Genomic DNA, 16,369 nt, shown 5'->3' on the forward strand with positions numbered 1-16,369 from the left:
GCAGTAAGAAGTGCGCTAATTGGCGTAATTTGCCACGTGTGCGTGGGAGCTACTCCTCCAGGGTAAACTCCACTTCCCAGGTTTCCCCCGGACAAGTCCGGAGGCGGAACTCCGGCGCTCCTGCGCTTGCGCTTGCGCCTGAGGTCGAGGATGGGTTGCCGGCGGGTCCCGGTGCGCTGGCTGGCGCTGCGGGAGGCGGACGATGGTGGGTCAGATTGAGCCGGGCCCGGCCCGGGCGCCGAGCAGGACGGGGTGGCAGTGAGCGTCGGCAGAGGCTGCGGAGCTCGATTTGGCTGACTGGGGAATCAGCAGGCGGCAGGTAAGGGCGGAGCCGCGGTTCCCGCTCCCCATCCTAGTCCCTTTTTCTAGGGTTGGGTACTACCCCGGGGCCTTGTCGCGAGTCCGGGTTCCTGCTCTCTCTTCGCCCCGCCCTGCGGGGCCGTGCCCTTCTCAGGCAAAGCGCGCTCGCTGGGCAGCTGTAACGGGCAGAGCAGGACCGAGGTCAATCAACCTAACCCGCCCATTTCACAGGTCTGGAAACTCAGATCCAGAGACAGGACGTGACTTGTCCAAAGTCTCGGAGATAGTTTAAGATACAGCCCAAACCGGAACCCAAGTTTTTTGACTTCCAATCCATCGCAGTTTGACCGCGCCGCCCTCATTGAGAAATAAAGCCTTTTCCCGGTTTTTGTAACTGCAGCTCCACTCCTGCAGTCGGATCCTCTTAAGCGGTGCTCTAGTTGCGTGGGGCCCTCATCCAAAGATGAGCAGCCCCGTGATAAAGCTGCTGCTCTTTTTCTTTTCAGCATGTTAGCCGGGAAGGGAAGTCTGCACGTGGATAAAATGCTGCTCTTTACTGATAACTGACATCTCCTGCTCGAGATTGTAAAATCCTGAGAGCAGCATTTTTTGTCCAGATGAGATTTGCCACGACTTTGCTCTCAATTCATTTAACTTCTGGTGGTTTTGCAATCTGTCCCTCCCTGTCTTTTCTCCCTTCCTTCCCAGTCAGGTTTCCCTTAGGGAAACAGATGGTGACTTAGAACCTTGGGAAGAGGAGGTGTGTGCTGTGGCCTGCAATCTCATCTAATCTGGTGGCAGATGGCCACCACGGTTTGTGGCTACTACTGAGGAATCCAAGTACTCAGGGCTTGTGCTTGGGGTGATAGTAAAACTATGCTTTGCTCTCTTTCCTCCCTAATCACCGAGATAACTGCCCTCCCCCCTCCCCACACACATAATTTTTTGAATTTTGTGTTACCTCAGTTTTCAGAAAGTCTGTATGTTTAGTTGTAGCCCATTTATTACATATATCTTTCCCCTGGCATCCCCATACTCCACCCTGCCCTGCTCCCCACTAACTAAAGGGGAGAGGGCCTGGCCTGGTTTTGGACTTTGTTCACTCAAATCTGGTCTGTATCTGTGCATCTGCAAGCTTTTTTTTTTTTTGAGACAAGAGTCTTGCTCTGTTGCTGCCCTGGGTAGAGTGCGGTGGCATCATCACAGCTCACTGCAGCCTCAAACTCCTAGACTCAGGTGATCCTCCTGCCTCAGTCTCCCAAGCAGCTGGGACTATAGACATGTGCCACCATGCCCTGCTGATTTTTTCTATTTTTAGTAGAGATGGGGTCTCACTTTTGCCCAGGCTGGTCTCAAACTCCTGACCTCAAGCGATCCTCCCACCTCCCAGAGTGCCAGGACTACAGCATGAACCACCTTGCCTGGCAAGCTTTCTGTTTACGTGTTTAGGCTGGTTGGACTTGTTTTCTAAAATGACTTCTAGCTCCTAAGGGCAATGATTCTAATAACAGTTTCTATTTCTCTCTTTATTAATCAGGAAGAATGATAGCAGCAGACACTTATTTAGTGTTATCAATTGGCAGGAGTGTCCTTGCTGGTATGTGTAGGACAGATAGACATCTGACCCGCCTTCCCACTTCTGCATCCCTCCAGGTCATTCATTCAACAAGCATTTATTGAGTACTTCCATGAGCCAGGTATTGTGCTAAGTGCTTTATTTTTTTATTTTATTTTTTATTTTTGAGACAAAGTCTCACTCTGTTGCCCAGGCTGGAGTGCAGTGGTGTCATGATAGTTCACTGCAACCTCAAACTCCTGGGCTCAAGCAATTCTCCTGCTTCGGCCTCCCAGAGTGCTGGGATTATAGGCATGAGCCACTGCACCTGGCCTTGTGCTAAGTGTTTTATAAACATTTCATTTATACCTTACCAAGTACAGTTGGCCCTCCATATCCAAGGGTTCCTCATTCGTGGACTCAACCAAGCTCAGATTGAAAATATTCTGGGGATAAAACAACATTAAATAATAACAATATGACAATAAAAAATAATACAAATAGAAACAATACAGTATGTCCTCACTTAATGTCATCAATAGGTTCTTGGAACTGACTTTAATCGAAATGGAGTATAACTACCAATTTTTTTTTTCTCATCAGCATTGTGATGTTATTTGAGGACTTGCTCTACACATCATTTCATTTCTCTTCAAGTCCCGGTTTCCAAGAACCTATTGATGACGTTAAATGAGGACTTACTGTATGTATGATAACTGTTTACACGGCATTTACATTGTATTAGGTATTACAAGTAATGTAGAGATGTTTTAAAGTATATAGAAAGATGTGCACAAGTTGTATGCAAATACTGTGGCATTTTTTTTATCAAGGACTTGAGCATCCGTGGATTTTTGATATCTGCAGGGGGTCCTGAAACCAATCCCCCCCACCCATTATGGGATGACTGTGTATAGAATCATACAGGGTTAGAGCTAGAAGGAACCTTAGCATTTAATCTTGCACTCCCATTGAATGGGAAGATTAGAAGATCAAGTCCCAGCAGGGTTCAGTGATTTGCCCAGGGTCACAGAACTACTTAGGGACGAAAGAGAGGACCCTAAGGAATTGGTAACTCTAGTCCTTGAGGCAGGCATTTCCTGTAGAGCTCAGAAATTCAGGAGGTAGCTGAGAAGAAACTGAAAAGTGGAGAATCTGAGAAAGAGGATTTTTTTTTGATTTTAAGACTAGGAGAGATAAGGTGGCATATAATTCAAGTTTATTACAAATGAGGAATGCATCTGATTTGCATGCTGTTGCTTGCTCTAAAAAGTATTTTAGCAAATAGGAAACTCTCCAGTAGCCATAGGAAGGGAGTGAACAGTGGTTTGGACAGTCCAAAAGTCACCTAGATTTGTTGCTGGGGTGAAGTGTTTTGTCCCACTCTTAACATTAGACTGTGGGTGTCTGCTATTTTGAAAATTCATGCTTCCAGCCAAATCATGGTTTGAAACAATAGAAGTCCAACTCAGAGGAGGTAAAAGTTTGAGGTTTTTTTTTTTTCTTCTCTTTTCTACACTGCTCCTTAATTCTGTTAGCTTCCTAGGAGGTGATGGGAATGGCCAAGTTCTTTATCCTGGTGCTGAGTTCTACCGAATTGTCTTTTTTCTCTTTCTCTGTAGGCCTCGTCTTCTGGGTTTCTTTTAGCCTTAGGACTTACAGGGCTTGTGGAAGGAGGTAATTAAGTGTTTTCTTTGAAAGGCCTTCTAAGCTGAGCCAGGGTGCAAGGAGAGTACCATGCTCCAGTTACTGAATTGAAACCATCCCTACAGTGCAGCAGCCTCCTCCAGTTTCTGCTGGGTTTTGAGCTACCTGTTAAATAAGTCAGTGGAGTTGTCAAGGACAAAGCAGCACTCCCTGGCCGCCTTGGGGAAAATCAGATAATTTCTTTTCTGGTAGGAGACTTTAAAGAATTGATGATGAAACTATCATCGAAGGAATATTTTAGGGCATCTGTATCTCCTCCCATGGCTGTTGGATGGGGTAGAAACTGCAGAGAGGAGATGGAGGCATTGCAGGGGAGCCATGAAAGGGCTAAAGAACTGGGAAGACTGGTTGGGAATCTTGGGGCCAAGGGCAGCAGCTGCAGAGGTTCTTGGGTGTCTTTCTTAGAACAAGGCAGGAGAGACTCTTGGCTGAGAGGGCAGGCCCTGAGGTCTTCGTGTTGGTGGCCCCCTTCCACTGCTGGCGCCTCCTTCCTGTGGTGTGCTGCTCTGAATACCTGAAGTTGTCTTGGCTACCTTATCCTTGGGTTGGGGCTGGGAGTGGAATTGGAGACAAAGCATCTTATGTCATGCAAGGGGTGGCTGGCTGTCCTGACAGGAGACAGGGAATCTCATGCTACTAGGTTAAGTCTGCTGGCCTGTAACATCAGCCCAGAGGGAATAGCAAGGAGTATCTTTGCCAAGACTCAAATAGCACCGTAGATGTAGGTGCAGGATCCCCATGCTGTGCACTCACTCCCCCCCCCTGCTCTTTGGTGAAGAGTAATTGTTAGGAAGTACAGCAATGGGTTAGGGCAGGCAGGAGACCCTGGGAAACCTCTGCTATAGTGGCCATGCCCAGAGACAGAGCGGGCAACTTTGTCCATGCTCCACCCAAAGGTCTGTCTACACAGACAACAACAAAGACTGCTTTGGTTTGGGGCTTCCTGTCTCTCACCTCCTACGGTGGCCCTTTGCTCTAGCTCTAGGTGTACTTTTTTTTTTTTTTGAGACAGGGTCTTGTTCTGTTGCCCAGGCTATAGTATGGTGGCATCATCATAGCTCACTGCAACCTCAAATTCCTGGGCTCCAGGGATCCTCCTACCTCAGCCTCCCAAGTAGCTGGGACTACAGGCATGAACCACCACACCCAGCTAATTTATTTATTTATTTATTTTTGAGATGGGGCCTCACTATTGGCCAGGCTAGTCTCCAACTCCTAGTCTCACGCGATCCTCCTACCTTTGCCTCCCACAGTTCTAGGATTACAGATGTGAGTTACCATACCCAGCTTGATTTTTCTGTTTCTTGTAGAGATGGGGTCTAGCTATGTTGTTCAGGCTGGTCTTGAACCCTTGGCCTCAAGTGATCCTCCCGCCTTAGCCTCCCAAAGTGCTGGGATTTAAGGTGTGAGCCACTATACCCGCCTAGGCATGCAAATCCCTGGATTTGCAGATTTGCTGTGCTCCTGCATGGTGTGATGTAAATACGATTGCAGGCTCAGAACCTTCAGTCCCTACCCCAGTAATGTGGTTGGGACATTGGCACTGGACTGTCTGTGGAAAAGTGCAGTGACCTTCCTAATTCTCACAGCTGGGTGTCAGTCTTAGGTCTTTGCCCTCCAAGCGGGTACTCTGGGCCTTCCCACTAGTAGGGTAGGGAGGGACAGGACTCCGGCTGGATTCTCACAATGCTGTGCTCTTCCAGGAGTCATGAGGGGCCAGCGGAGCCTGCTGCTGGGCCCAGCCCGCCTCTGCCTGCGCCTGCTTCTGCTTCTGGGCTACAGGCGCCGCTGCCCGCCTCTGCTCCGGGGCCTGGTACAGCGCTGGCGCTACGGCAAGGTCTGCCTGCGCTCCCTGCTCTACAACTCCTTTGGGGGCAGTGACACCGCTGTTGATGCTGCCTTTGAGCCTGTCTACTGGCTGGTGGACAACGTGATCCGCTGGTTTGGGGTGGTGAGTGATGCCCAGGGAACAGGAAAAGGGGTGTTTGGGGGAGCAGAAGGACACGTCTCTGATGGACCCACACTAGGTTTTGAAGGCCAGCCCCTACCCACAGGGAAATTCCTGAGTCTACCTATATAGCTGTCTCACTGTGTCTGCCTGACCTCACTGGTTTCTACAGGTGTTCGTGGTGCTGGTGATTGTGCTGACGGGCTCCATTGTGGCCATTGCCTACCTGTGTGTCCTGCCCCTCATCCTCCGAACCTACTCAGTGCCACGACTCTGCTGGCATTTCTTCTATAGTCACTGGAATCTGATCCTCATTGTCTTCCATTACTACCAGGCCATCACCACTCCGCCTGGGTACCCACCCCAGGTGGGTCCCCACAGGGGAATGGGGGAGGAGGAGAGTTGGAGGCTATGGGAGCTAGTCCCAGGAATGAGGGAGAGTGCCTTAGTGTCATTTGAGATACAGAACTGGCCCTGTCATAGTTGTCATGACACTCTTCTCCCTTTGCACAGGGCAGGAATGACATTGCCACGGTCTCCATCTGTAAGAAGTGCATTTACCCTAAGCCAGCCCGAACGCACCACTGCAGCATTTGCAATAGGTGGGTCTTGGCTTTTCTCTATGAACCCCAGCTGTGACCCTTCTGCGGTAGCCCTAGGGCAAAACCTAGACTTGAAGTTTGCTAAGATATGTATGAAGCACCTGTCATGTTCCAGGCAATGTGCCGTCTCCTGACACCTTGTTCTCAGGATGGGCCTGTGAGTTAGGCATTATTACCGCTTATGGAAGCTGGGTTCAGAAAGATGAGTTACCTTGTCCAATATACAGCCAATAAACCACACAGCTGGGTCTGAAGCCAGGCCTGGCTGTCTTCAAGTCTGTGCCCTTTCCACCTCAGCAGGATGCTGGGCCTTGTAGGAAAGGACTGGCACTGACATCTCAAGAATCTTGGCCACCGTAACAGAGCCTGTGTCCCTCCCTCACAGGTGTGTGCTGAAGATGGATCATCACTGCCGTATCCTTTTGCCTTCTCTTCTGCCTGAGGCCTTTAGCTCCAGAGCGCAGTGGGCTTATGAGGAGGTGGTAGAAGAGGTGTGGGGCTGACCGTCTCCTTGGGGAGCAGGAGGCTCACAAGCACTCGGGCACATACCTTCTTGGAGCAAGGAATCATCTAACAGCTCCTTCTTCTGTAGACTGTTGTACTAACAGCTGTTGGATGGGAAGAGAAATTTGGGCTTCTGTGGTCTACTGGTTGTGTCAGATGGAACCATGGGTCCCCTTCTGCTGTCCCATACAGATGTCTGGCTAACCCCAGCTAGGCTGAAGTATTGGCAGATTCATTTTACTGTAGGATTTCAGTTTCCATGATTTCCTGGTGGGACTTAAGGGCTCTAAAAAGCTTAGAACACTTTCACCTCAACCTTAGGAAAACAGTCCCATATTTTCCTGCCTTTGGAAAATAGTTCTTGGTGACTAGAAGCCGCCCGAGGCTTGGGTGATGTCACCATCAACCAAAGATGAACCAGATAAGCCTGGATGCCCCCTGAAATTGTGTTTGATCTTGTCCTTAATCATTTTCCCACCAGCCTGGCTGAACAATTGCGTGGGCCACTATAATCATCGGTACTTCTTCTCTTTCTGCTTTTTCATGACTCTGGGCTGTGTCTACTGCAGCTATGGAAGCTGGGACCTTTTCCGGGAGGCTTATGCTGCCATTGAGGTGAGCTCACTGTTAGGAGCAGGGCAGCTCCATAGCGCAGAACTGTGGGGTGTGGAACCTGTCCCTAAGGATGGGCTGGTAGCACCCCCATTCCAGAGGCCTGAGAGTATAACCAGCACTGTTTTCCATCCCCTTAGAAAATGAAACAGCTCGACAAGAACAAACTACAGGCGGTTGCCAACCAGGTGGGCTGTCCCTGCCCCACTGCCTCCTGCTGCTCAGGCCTGGGGGTGTAAGTTGCTCAGGCGACTGGGACCGACCTGCTAGTTTAGCTGTAGAGGCTGGCTGCGAGGCCACAGTAGATGGGATCAGGAGTGTTCAGGGAGGCTGTCTGCAGTGGGTAGACTAAGTGGCCCGAGGGCAAGCTGGAAGTCCCTGGTGTGACAGTCTTCGGCTATGTATCCCACCATCACCTTCTCTCTGGGCTGAGCAAGCACTCTGCCTTGGTGATGGCCTGAGCAGCAACGAGTTTATGTTAGTCTGTGTAATGGGGTTCCAGGGGACAGAGATCAGGCTGGGCCAGTCTGATCATCCCTTGCTCCTGGTCCATCCACATCTGGATCACCCTCACCCCCGCTACTCCAGTGCCTTTTAGGACTCTTTAATCTGCTGAGCACATCTTGGGCTCATGATTATATCTCTGCTGTCCTTTTGCAGTCTTTAGTGGAACTCCGGGTTCTCCCCCTCCAGTCAGTACATTCTGGGTGTGGTCTGGTCTCTCTTGGGGACATAGCCACACAGAGTTCCAGCCGGGGATTGGAGTGGCTTCCCCTGGAGCCCCATTGGTGTTGTCAACGTGAAGGCTCAGGGTCAGCTCCTCCTGTGCTTTGCCATCTTGTCCAGACCTGTTCTGCCCAGTGTTTGTCCACATGATGCTGCCGCAGGGCTTGGTCCACCCATCTGGCTGCTGCCCTGACTCCTCTGTGGCTTTTATCCCCATTTTCTCTGCCTGGGTTTGGATCATCACTTCTGCCTGTAGATGCTGGGGGCTCTGGTGGCAGTTGCTAGAGATCAGCAGAGCAAATGAGTCAGGCTTTGCTCTTTTCTTTTTCTAGACTTATCACCAGACCCCACCACCCACCTTCTCCTTTCAAGAAAGGATGACTCACAAGAGTCTTGTCTACCTCTGGTTCTTGTGCAGGTATTTAATTCTCATTTTTGATAGTTTTAAGGGAGGGGCAGCTTCAGAAAAACCTTTAGGTGTCCACATACAGGCAGGAACCCATCCCTAAGTGAACTGCCACTGTTTACCTGGTCTAATTTATGTGCACTTAATTTTCTTCATCATTTTGGGCCAGGGAACATTAAGAATACTACCACTGCTTGTCACTAAGCACAAGGATAAAAGCATATGTTTGTTATGTGCAAGGTAAATTAAACTCCTTCTTTTATTTCATCCTCACAGCACCTACCTAAAGGGCAGGTGGCTGTGTTTATAGATGAGGAAAACTGAACATTAGAGGGGTGGAGTGACGTGTTCCATGATACACAGCTAGGAATGGTAGAGCTGGAATTTGAATTTCATGCCATCCCATTCCCACCTCCAGTGCTTTTACTACTCCCCACTATCTCCCAAGCACGGGTGTGAGACAGGGTCTTGCTCTTTCTCCCAGGCTGGAGTACAGCGGTGTGATCATAGCTCACTGTGGCGTCAAACTCCTGGGCTCAGGTGATCCTCCTGCCTCAGTCTTCCAAGTAGCTGGGACTACAGGTGTACACCACCATGCCTGGCTAATTATTTTTATTTTTTTTGTAGAGACAGGGTCTCACTATGTTTCCCACTTCTGACCTCAAGCAATCCTCTCTTGAGCCCCCCCCCCCCCCCCCCAGTGCTAGGACTACCGGCACGAGCCACTGTGTGTGGTCTATTTTTCTCACTATGTTGCCCAGGCTGGACTGGAACTCCTGGGCTCAAGTGATACCCCTTCCTTAGTCTCCAGAGTAGCTGGGATTATAGGCATGAGCCACGGTGCCTGGCTGATGCTGTTTATAGATGTAGTGAAGTAAAAGTTCACCTAGGATGCATGTAGGGAAATGAGGAAGACTTGGGCAGAGGGGTTGCTACCCAGTTGTTGTAGGTTAACTCAATTTCAGAACTACTTCCTCCAGCCCTCTTGAAACTACCCACCAATCTTTGCCTCTCTTTCTTAGTTCCGTGGCACTTGCTCTGGGTGCCCTAACTATATGGCATGCTGTTCTCATCAGTCGGGGTGAGACTAGCATCGAAAGGCACATCAATAAGAAGGAGAGACACCGGCTCCAGGCCAAGGGCAGAGTGAGTAAGGTTGAGGGCTTGGGGTGGTTGGGCAGGTGGGTGACTGAACCTGCCCTCTTGTAGACGGAGGCCATGGTCAGGGCTGACTAGGGCAAGCATCTTAAAAGGCCAGAACTTGCCTACCTGAGCTGTAGCTTAGTCAATTTTGTCTCAAAAATTAGGAGGGGATTAAGTAGAGAAGGTCTGTAGAAACACGTATGTTTTTCTTGGCTCTAGGTATTTAGGAATCCTTACAACTATGGCTGCTTGGACAACTGGAAGGTATTCTTGGGTGTGGACACAGGAAGGTAAAAAAAGATACAGAGCTCTGTGACAAACATGATGTTCTGTACTTGTGAACACTTGAAATGTGACTATTGTGATCAAGCAGTTTTTAATTTGATTTCATTTTCACTAATTGAAACAGCCACACGTGGCTAGTGGCTACTATCTTAGCACAGTTCTAGACTCTAGGAGTAGCAATAATTGCTCATTTGAGCCACACAGGTTTGAGGCCAAAACTGTGTGGTTCTAAGTAACAGATGAAACTTCAAGATGACTACAGTAGAATCCAAAGGTTCTCAGGAAGGGACCCCTAGGTGTAGGACATAGTGGCCACCAGTAGCCTCTCATTTGTATGGCAGTGTCTGGAGTTCAAGCCAGTAGTTTGTGAGATTGAAGTAATCTGTTTGTGACAGAGGTCCTAAGACAATAAATGGAGCTCTGCCAGCCTGAGACAAAGGAAAACCATTTTCACATTGCAGTTACCGAGGCAGTAACAATACAATGACTCTAAGTCCTCTGCCCTATCCCCACCCCCTTTCTCATTACACTCCTGCCAATCACCGTGCTGGCAGTGGTCCCTTAGAAGTTTAGCTCGAAACCTCTAAAGGCCTTCAGGGCACCAGAGAGTACATTTAGTGGACAAAATAGAAGAAGTTAGAACTTTTGTTACCTTTGTGATTGACGCCAAGGTAGCTTCAGGATACCTTGATATACGCTTGTTGAGGAATGAGGATCAGGAAGGACCAAGAACTTTTGGAATTCAGACATTTCTATCTTCTCTTTTAGGCACTGGCTTACCCGGGTGCTGTTACCTTCTAGCCACCTGCCGCACGGGAATGGAATGAGCTGGGAGCCCCCTCCCTGGGTGACCGCTCACTCAGCCTCTGTGATGGCAGTGTGAGCTGGACTGTCAGCCACAACTTGAGCATTCATTCTGCTTCCTACGTTGGGCCAAGGGCAGCTTTTCTTGGAATCGGTGATCAAAAAGAGCCAATGGGCCTGCCTCAGAGTACCATGCAGGGACAACTCAAGGACAGCCTTGTGGCCACTGTAGAAGACACAACGTGAAGAAATTTGAGGACTGGCTTCCTTTTACTCAGGCAAACAGAAGTTCCAGGCCCAGAGTAGGGTCAGGCTGCTGCCTTGCCCAGTGCTGACCCTGGCCCCTCCTGGTTATAGCACCTCTTAGACTTGCTGTCTGAGAACACACCTGACTGGTACAGCTGAGATCCCAGCTTCTCAACAGGGCAGAGTTACCAGACCTGCTGCTGAGGTCACTGCCACTTCTCAGATGCTGCGGAAGGGAGCAAAAATAAAGGTATTTGATTTTTAACAACATGCAGCGCCTCACTCTTTGCCTCACTGTAGGGCAGGGAGGGGGAAAGTCAAGGTCATGGCCTAGTGAGTAGATGTTTTGGTCATGCCTCCTATGCCCAGAAGAATTCTTGGCTAGTCCCTATCTTACTATTCTTCTAGCTTAGGCCAATGATAACTCTGGTTATGTGCTACAGAGGCATATGTGGGTGGGGGAAATGTCTGACAGTCAGCCCCATTACCAAAAGAAATCTTTATTCTTCAGCAGGCACACACACCCCTACCAGCCCTGGTCCTCAGGGCCACACTCGTCTGCATTCACCCCTCAGCAGCATATCTCTTCTCTGGTATATAAATGGAAGAGTCCCATGACCCTAGATCTTTCTTCAAACACAAGTAGTCTCACAATCAGTTACTTCACAATCCGTTAGAAATCAGGACTCCCATGTTTCTTGCACAGCCATGCGACACAGGCCCAGCATTTGTGCCGTCTGTGGGAAAGGCAGTCAGAGACCAGTGGTCTCCCTGCCTTGGGCAAGATGGCTCGATAGTTAGTAATTCCAGGTAAGATTGTCTGTTAGAACAGTCGAGGCCAGGACCAAGGGCTCAGCTACCAGGGCTCCCCAGCAGAAACCTGTAGCAAAAAATGTTGGCAACATCAGTGGTGAGGCTTATCTCAGCCCCATTTCTCCCCACGATGTAAAAACTCACCACTCTCCTCTGGCTGACACTGCTTCCTTGCGCACCAGTCTCTTCTTGTCATCCAGGGGTTTGGCCAAGGCCCGGATCACCTGTGGTTTGTACGGCAGCAGCTGTGGAGTCAGAGGAGATAATCTTAGCCTTGCTCATCCAAGGCAACCCAAAGTGCCACTTCTCTGACTATACAACTAATATTCTGAAGAAGGCAAAATGTGTTCTATTTTTTAGTGATTCCAATGGATGCTAAGTGGCAGGATGGCCACTCTACTATGGTAGTCAGGATCTACTGGGTCCATTCTGGGTCTAAGGAAAAAATCCTGGCCTACCTGTACCTTGTAGTTTATATCGATCCCATAGCAGAGTGGTTAACCTCACTTGACTAAGGTAGAAAGGTACTTACCTAGCTTTTCTAAGAAATTCCCAGACCAGGGAGGGATATCTGAGGACTTACCACGGGGGTGGGCAGGCGAGTGAGCGCGTGCATACACTGCAGTGCGGCGATCCGGACAGCCTGGAACATAACCATAAGGAGGTCAGGGGACACCCGAGGAGAGATGTTGGTGCCAAATGAGTTGCTGGGGCTCAACACACCATGGAAGGGCTAGAGCTGAGGTTCAGAAACTTGGTGACGAGGGTGTCAATGTGAAGACTCATGACTTGGGGTGCTTCCAGTAGAAGAGGCTGAAGGCAGCTGAGGGTGGAGAGCTGTACAATACAGTCAGGGCACGACAGGGCCTCCAGCAGCAAGGAAAGGAGCTAAGAGGCAATGGGAAAGGCAGGGGATGAGCACACTGTAATGATCCTGGCCCTCCTCCCCTTTCTAGCCCAGCTGGGGAAGCACAGCCTTCTCCCTTGTGGGGCTCTGACTGCAGGACTTACTGTGGGCAGCTCTGGCAAGAGCACAGGCTTGGGCAGCCTGTTAAGTACATGAGACAGACCCTTCAGGTAGTTTGGCTTCACATCTGTAAAAAATGGAAAAGCTTAGGGGAGAAACTGGGCTTAGACATATAGCTTGAGAATTCACCTCCAATCTCCGATGAGGCTGAGATATCAGCCTACAAAGAAGTGGGGAAAAAAGAGCCCCTCAAGCTCAGAATAAGCAAGATATGTCCATCAAAGGAAAAAGTGGGATAATCTACAAGTTTAGCTTTCAAGGACAGACCATACTTTAGCTCTAAAAAAAGCACGCAGGTCCTAAATTATTCTAGGCAATGTGGCTAAGCAAAGGAGGGGTCTACATATTTGTAGCCTGTCAGACTCTCCTCACCTTGAGGAGCAGCATGGAAGCCCTGCACCAAAGCAGGCACATTATCTGTGAAGAACCGCTGGCGGAACATGATCCGCACTTCAGCGTGGCCGGCACGCGTCAACACATCAGTGCAGTCAGACATGAGCAGTGAGAAGCCATCAGCTGCTGCTGGGCCTAGTTCTGGATCACTCAGGAGGCCCATGAGCTGGAGAAAAAGAGGGCCTTTCAGGTGCATCAGGGGAGAAACAGAATCAACAGGGAAGTTCCTGTTTAGGTCCTAGGTTCTTCTGTCTCCAAAAAGGACTTACCCGGGCTGTAAGGCAGGAGCTGAGAGGATGGTACCTAAGCACTAAGGCCTTTGTTACCTGTAATTGGAGAGACAGAGAGCAGTCAGGGCATGACACTCAAACCCCAGAACCCTGAAACGCAGATGCTTCTGGCTCAGGGTCAGATGGGGATCTTCACTTAGCCAGACATTACTCTCTAACAAGAATCCACTCTGACTCCTTACCCAGAGGAGCAATGTGAAGGCCTGGCTACGACAGGGCCCAGAGCCCAGGCCAGCCTCCACTTTGTCCACAGCCAGCTGTAGGAGTTCGTCCAGCTGCTGCCCTGAAAAGGGGTGAGGAAATGCTGATGCACAGGCTACATTTTTTCTTTAAAACAGAGGAGGTAAATAATTTAAGCACAGAGCTCCCTGAGGGCTGTTACAAAGGGATAATATCATTTTGTCCACATAGGACACCAGCATGAGAGCCTGGTGTTCTCCAAATGCAGGGGTGGTGCCCTATGAAAAGACAGGGTTGTCTACTTCCAATAAAAAGTTATCCATCTTAGCCCCACAGTAGGGAATACGATGGTGAAACCAGATAGAGCATTCTCCTCATAGTCCCTTCTCTTCTTAGGTATAGTAATGCTTTGCTCAACTCTGGTCTTGAGCAAGGGCTGTTCCAGGACAGTGTTTGAGCAGCTAAAGCCCTATTGTGTTATTAGCAAGCTCTTTTTTTTTTTTTTTTTTAAAGATTTCATCTGTAGTTGATCCCAGGAGGCTCTGACCCCGTCTCCTCCCCGTACCTGCAGGGTGCTTGTTGAGGAGTCCTGCAAAGCACTTGGCAGCAGCGGTGGAGGAGAAGGGGCAGCTGTGGCAGCAGCTCAGCTCCATAAGTTCCCGCATGAGTTGATTTAGCTGAGGGATTTCCACCTACGGAATAACTGGCTATGAAATGGACCCAGAGAACACCTGAACGCCCAGAGATACCCAGTACCAAGTGGCACCAGGGACCAGGATGGATGAGAACTAACTTCTGCGGTGGGGGAAGTAAAAGATCAGCTGAGTTTGTGGCAAATTTCAGCCCAGAGGTCACCTGGGATCCACCTTCCCCTGTCAGGGTTAAACAAGGGTACTCCCTAAATTGTGTGCTTACTTACATTTCGAGGGAGGGAGCAGACAAAGGCCATAAGGAGTGCAACCAGCCGCCTCTGCCCTGAAGGGCCGTCCTATAAAGGAAGAAGGGCCCTATCAAGCCTGCCCAGCCAGCAACAGGCTTGTCTGCCCCTCTACTCATCCATATTAGCCCTAAAAAAATAAGCTTGAAAGACACAAGTTCCAAGATTCTCCCCCCAGTCTGATCCATCAGACTGTCACCTGGAATGGCTGGAATCTGCTTGGGAAGCTGTTTTCAGGCAGAAAGGAGACGTTGCCATCCAAGAAGAGGGGCACAATGCGGGCGACACTCTGGGCAGCTAACCTGGGGGCAGAGTACTAGTTATTATCAAGGAGCTAGGTTTCTAAAGCAGTCCTCCCTGCCACAGCAGTGCTTTTCAACCTGGGGTTCAATTAGGGTCAAGTCAATGGGACAGGCCCTGATCATTCATACATCTGATAAGTATTAATTTGGCACATATTATGTGTTAGGAAACCATTCCCATTCTAGGCCCTGGTGGTACAGCAGTGAGCCAGACAAATCAAATCCCTATTCTCTTGGAGCTTACAATCTAGTGAGAGAACTCGCGTGTGTGTGCATTTTTTTTTTTTTTTTTTGAGACAGAGCCTTACTCTGTCGCCCTGGCTAAAATGCAATGGTACCATCATAGCTCTCTACAACCTTAAACTCCTGGGCTCATGTGATCCTTCTACCTCAGCCTCCTGAGTAGCTGGGACTACAGGTACAAGCTACCATACCTGGCTAATTTTTTCTATTTTTAGCAGAGACAGGGTCTTGCTCTTGTTCAGGCTGGGTCAATGTATGTTTTTAAAATGCTTCACAGGTAATTCTTACGCACATCTGTAGCTAAGAACCCACTGGCTCATGGCCCACCCATCCCCATAGTCCATGGTACCAAGAGCCCCTTCCTTTCGCTTTGTCAGAAAATCTTATAAAAACAATTCACTGCCTCCACATTTAAATGTGGGTAAAAGGACAGCTGACAAGGCAGCTATCCGTTGCATCTTCCAAAGAATCCTACCCTTCTCCCTGGGTTTAAGCCACATCCGTGATTATACTCACTCAGGGCTTAGGTGGGTGGTGGCAGTACCAATGACAGATACCATGGCAGCCAAGACCTCATCCTCCAACAGCACTTTTCTCAGAACTGAGGGCTCCTTCTCTGCCAAACCAAAGCAAAACACACACAGAATCACAAGCCCATGACTATGGTTCAAAGATCCAAATAATTAGGTCCTGTCGTGGTGATTCTGGGGCTGACTCTAGCCACAACAGCAGCAGCTTTTAATCTACCCTCTGGTAGTGCTGCAGTCCTGAGAAATGGCCAGGCACTAGAAAAACAGGAGCGGTCGAACCTGGGGCTACACAGAGCTCTTGAGAACCTTGTGCACAGTCCTTAGACTAGGAAACAGTGAGAAATAAGGATAGCTAATATGGATGTTCTTAAAATAAGAGATAGTAACATTGGTCTTTAAAAAAATTTTAAAATAACGGAATTGTCTTCATGGGCCCTTACTATTTATAGCAACTGTCACATACTGAGCACTTTACTGTGTGGCAGGCATTTCACACTCTTTATTTAATCGTTACCAATTACCCTGTGATGGAGATATTACTATTTATCCCTGTCTTACAAGTGAGGAAACTCAGGCTTAGAAAGGATGGGTATCTTCACCTAAGTTACCAAGTGGTAGAGTTGAGGATGAAACCCAACCAGATCTGCTCGACTCCAGGGTCTAATTCCAACTAAACTAATTACATAGCAATCAAAGGGAAAAAGGTGTGGATCTTCTCAAACACTGTTAACACTAGTTGACAATGTTAACTAGTTTGGTTCCTGCCATCGGTCAGGCTGGCACTCTGCTGTGGAGTGAAATCTCACTCAGGGGACA

The 16,369-nt window shown here is 49.1% G+C and overlaps 2 protein-coding genes across 15 annotated transcripts in view; one reads left to right on the top strand and one right to left on the bottom strand.

The window, feature by feature from the left end:
- The first annotated feature begins 142 nt into the window (after positions 1-142).
- Positions 143-11,103, top strand: ZDHHC16 (zinc finger DHHC-type palmitoyltransferase 16). Of its 7 annotated transcripts, none has more exons than XM_069459867.1 (11): positions 143-319; positions 5,266-5,513; positions 5,683-5,877; positions 6,024-6,112; positions 6,498-6,526; positions 7,098-7,231; positions 7,369-7,416; positions 8,287-8,372; positions 9,383-9,506; positions 9,723-9,793; positions 10,557-11,103. In XM_069459867.1, exons 2-11 carry the CDS (start codon positions 5,271-5,273, stop codon positions 10,669-10,671), a joined length of 1,134 nt encoding a protein of 377 aa, XP_069315968.1. In that variant the 5' UTR covers positions 143-319; positions 5,266-5,270; the 3' UTR covers positions 10,672-11,103. The 7 variants fall into 7 exon arrangements, with proteins under 7 accessions (XP_069315968.1, XP_069315969.1, XP_069315972.1 ...); XM_069459869.1 differs by having other exon boundaries at positions 167-319; positions 9,437-9,506; positions 10,557-11,091; XM_069459870.1 differs by having other exon boundaries at positions 167-319; positions 9,723-9,767; positions 10,557-10,652.
- Positions 11,104-11,322: 219 nt separating this feature from the next.
- The window catches only part of MMS19 (MMS19 homolog, cytosolic iron-sulfur assembly component), a 31,674-nt gene continuing 26,627 nt past the window's right edge, over positions 11,323-16,369 (bottom strand). For 6 of the 8 annotated variants that reach the window (XM_069461201.1, XM_069461207.1, XM_069461208.1 and 3 more), the window contains 12 exons: positions 15,540-15,639; positions 14,678-14,780; positions 14,461-14,529; positions 14,107-14,233; positions 13,544-13,644; positions 13,341-13,397; positions 13,051-13,237; positions 12,663-12,745; positions 12,375-12,539; positions 12,235-12,294; positions 11,796-11,896; positions 11,323-11,718 (listed from right to left, as the gene is read on the bottom strand). In XM_069461201.1, coding sequence (XP_069317302.1) covers positions 11,691-11,718; positions 11,796-11,896; positions 12,235-12,294; positions 12,375-12,539; positions 12,663-12,745; positions 13,051-13,237; positions 13,341-13,397; positions 13,544-13,644; positions 14,107-14,233; positions 14,461-14,529; positions 14,678-14,780; positions 15,540-15,639 — 1,181 coding nt within the window. In that variant the 3' untranslated portion in view covers positions 11,323-11,690. The remainder of the gene's footprint in view (positions 11,719-11,795; positions 11,897-12,234; positions 12,295-12,374; positions 12,540-12,662; positions 12,746-13,050; positions 13,238-13,340; positions 13,398-13,543; positions 13,645-14,106; positions 14,234-14,460; positions 14,530-14,677; positions 14,781-15,539; positions 15,640-16,369) is intronic. The other 2 variants (XM_069461205.1, XM_069461209.1) reach the window with 1 other exon arrangement.

This window comes from Eulemur rufifrons, chromosome 28, assembly GCF_041146395.1.
Source record: "Eulemur rufifrons isolate Redbay chromosome 28, OSU_ERuf_1, whole genome shotgun sequence".
In the NCBI taxonomy this organism is placed as follows: Eukaryota; Metazoa; Chordata; class Mammalia; order Primates; family Lemuridae; genus Eulemur; species Eulemur rufifrons.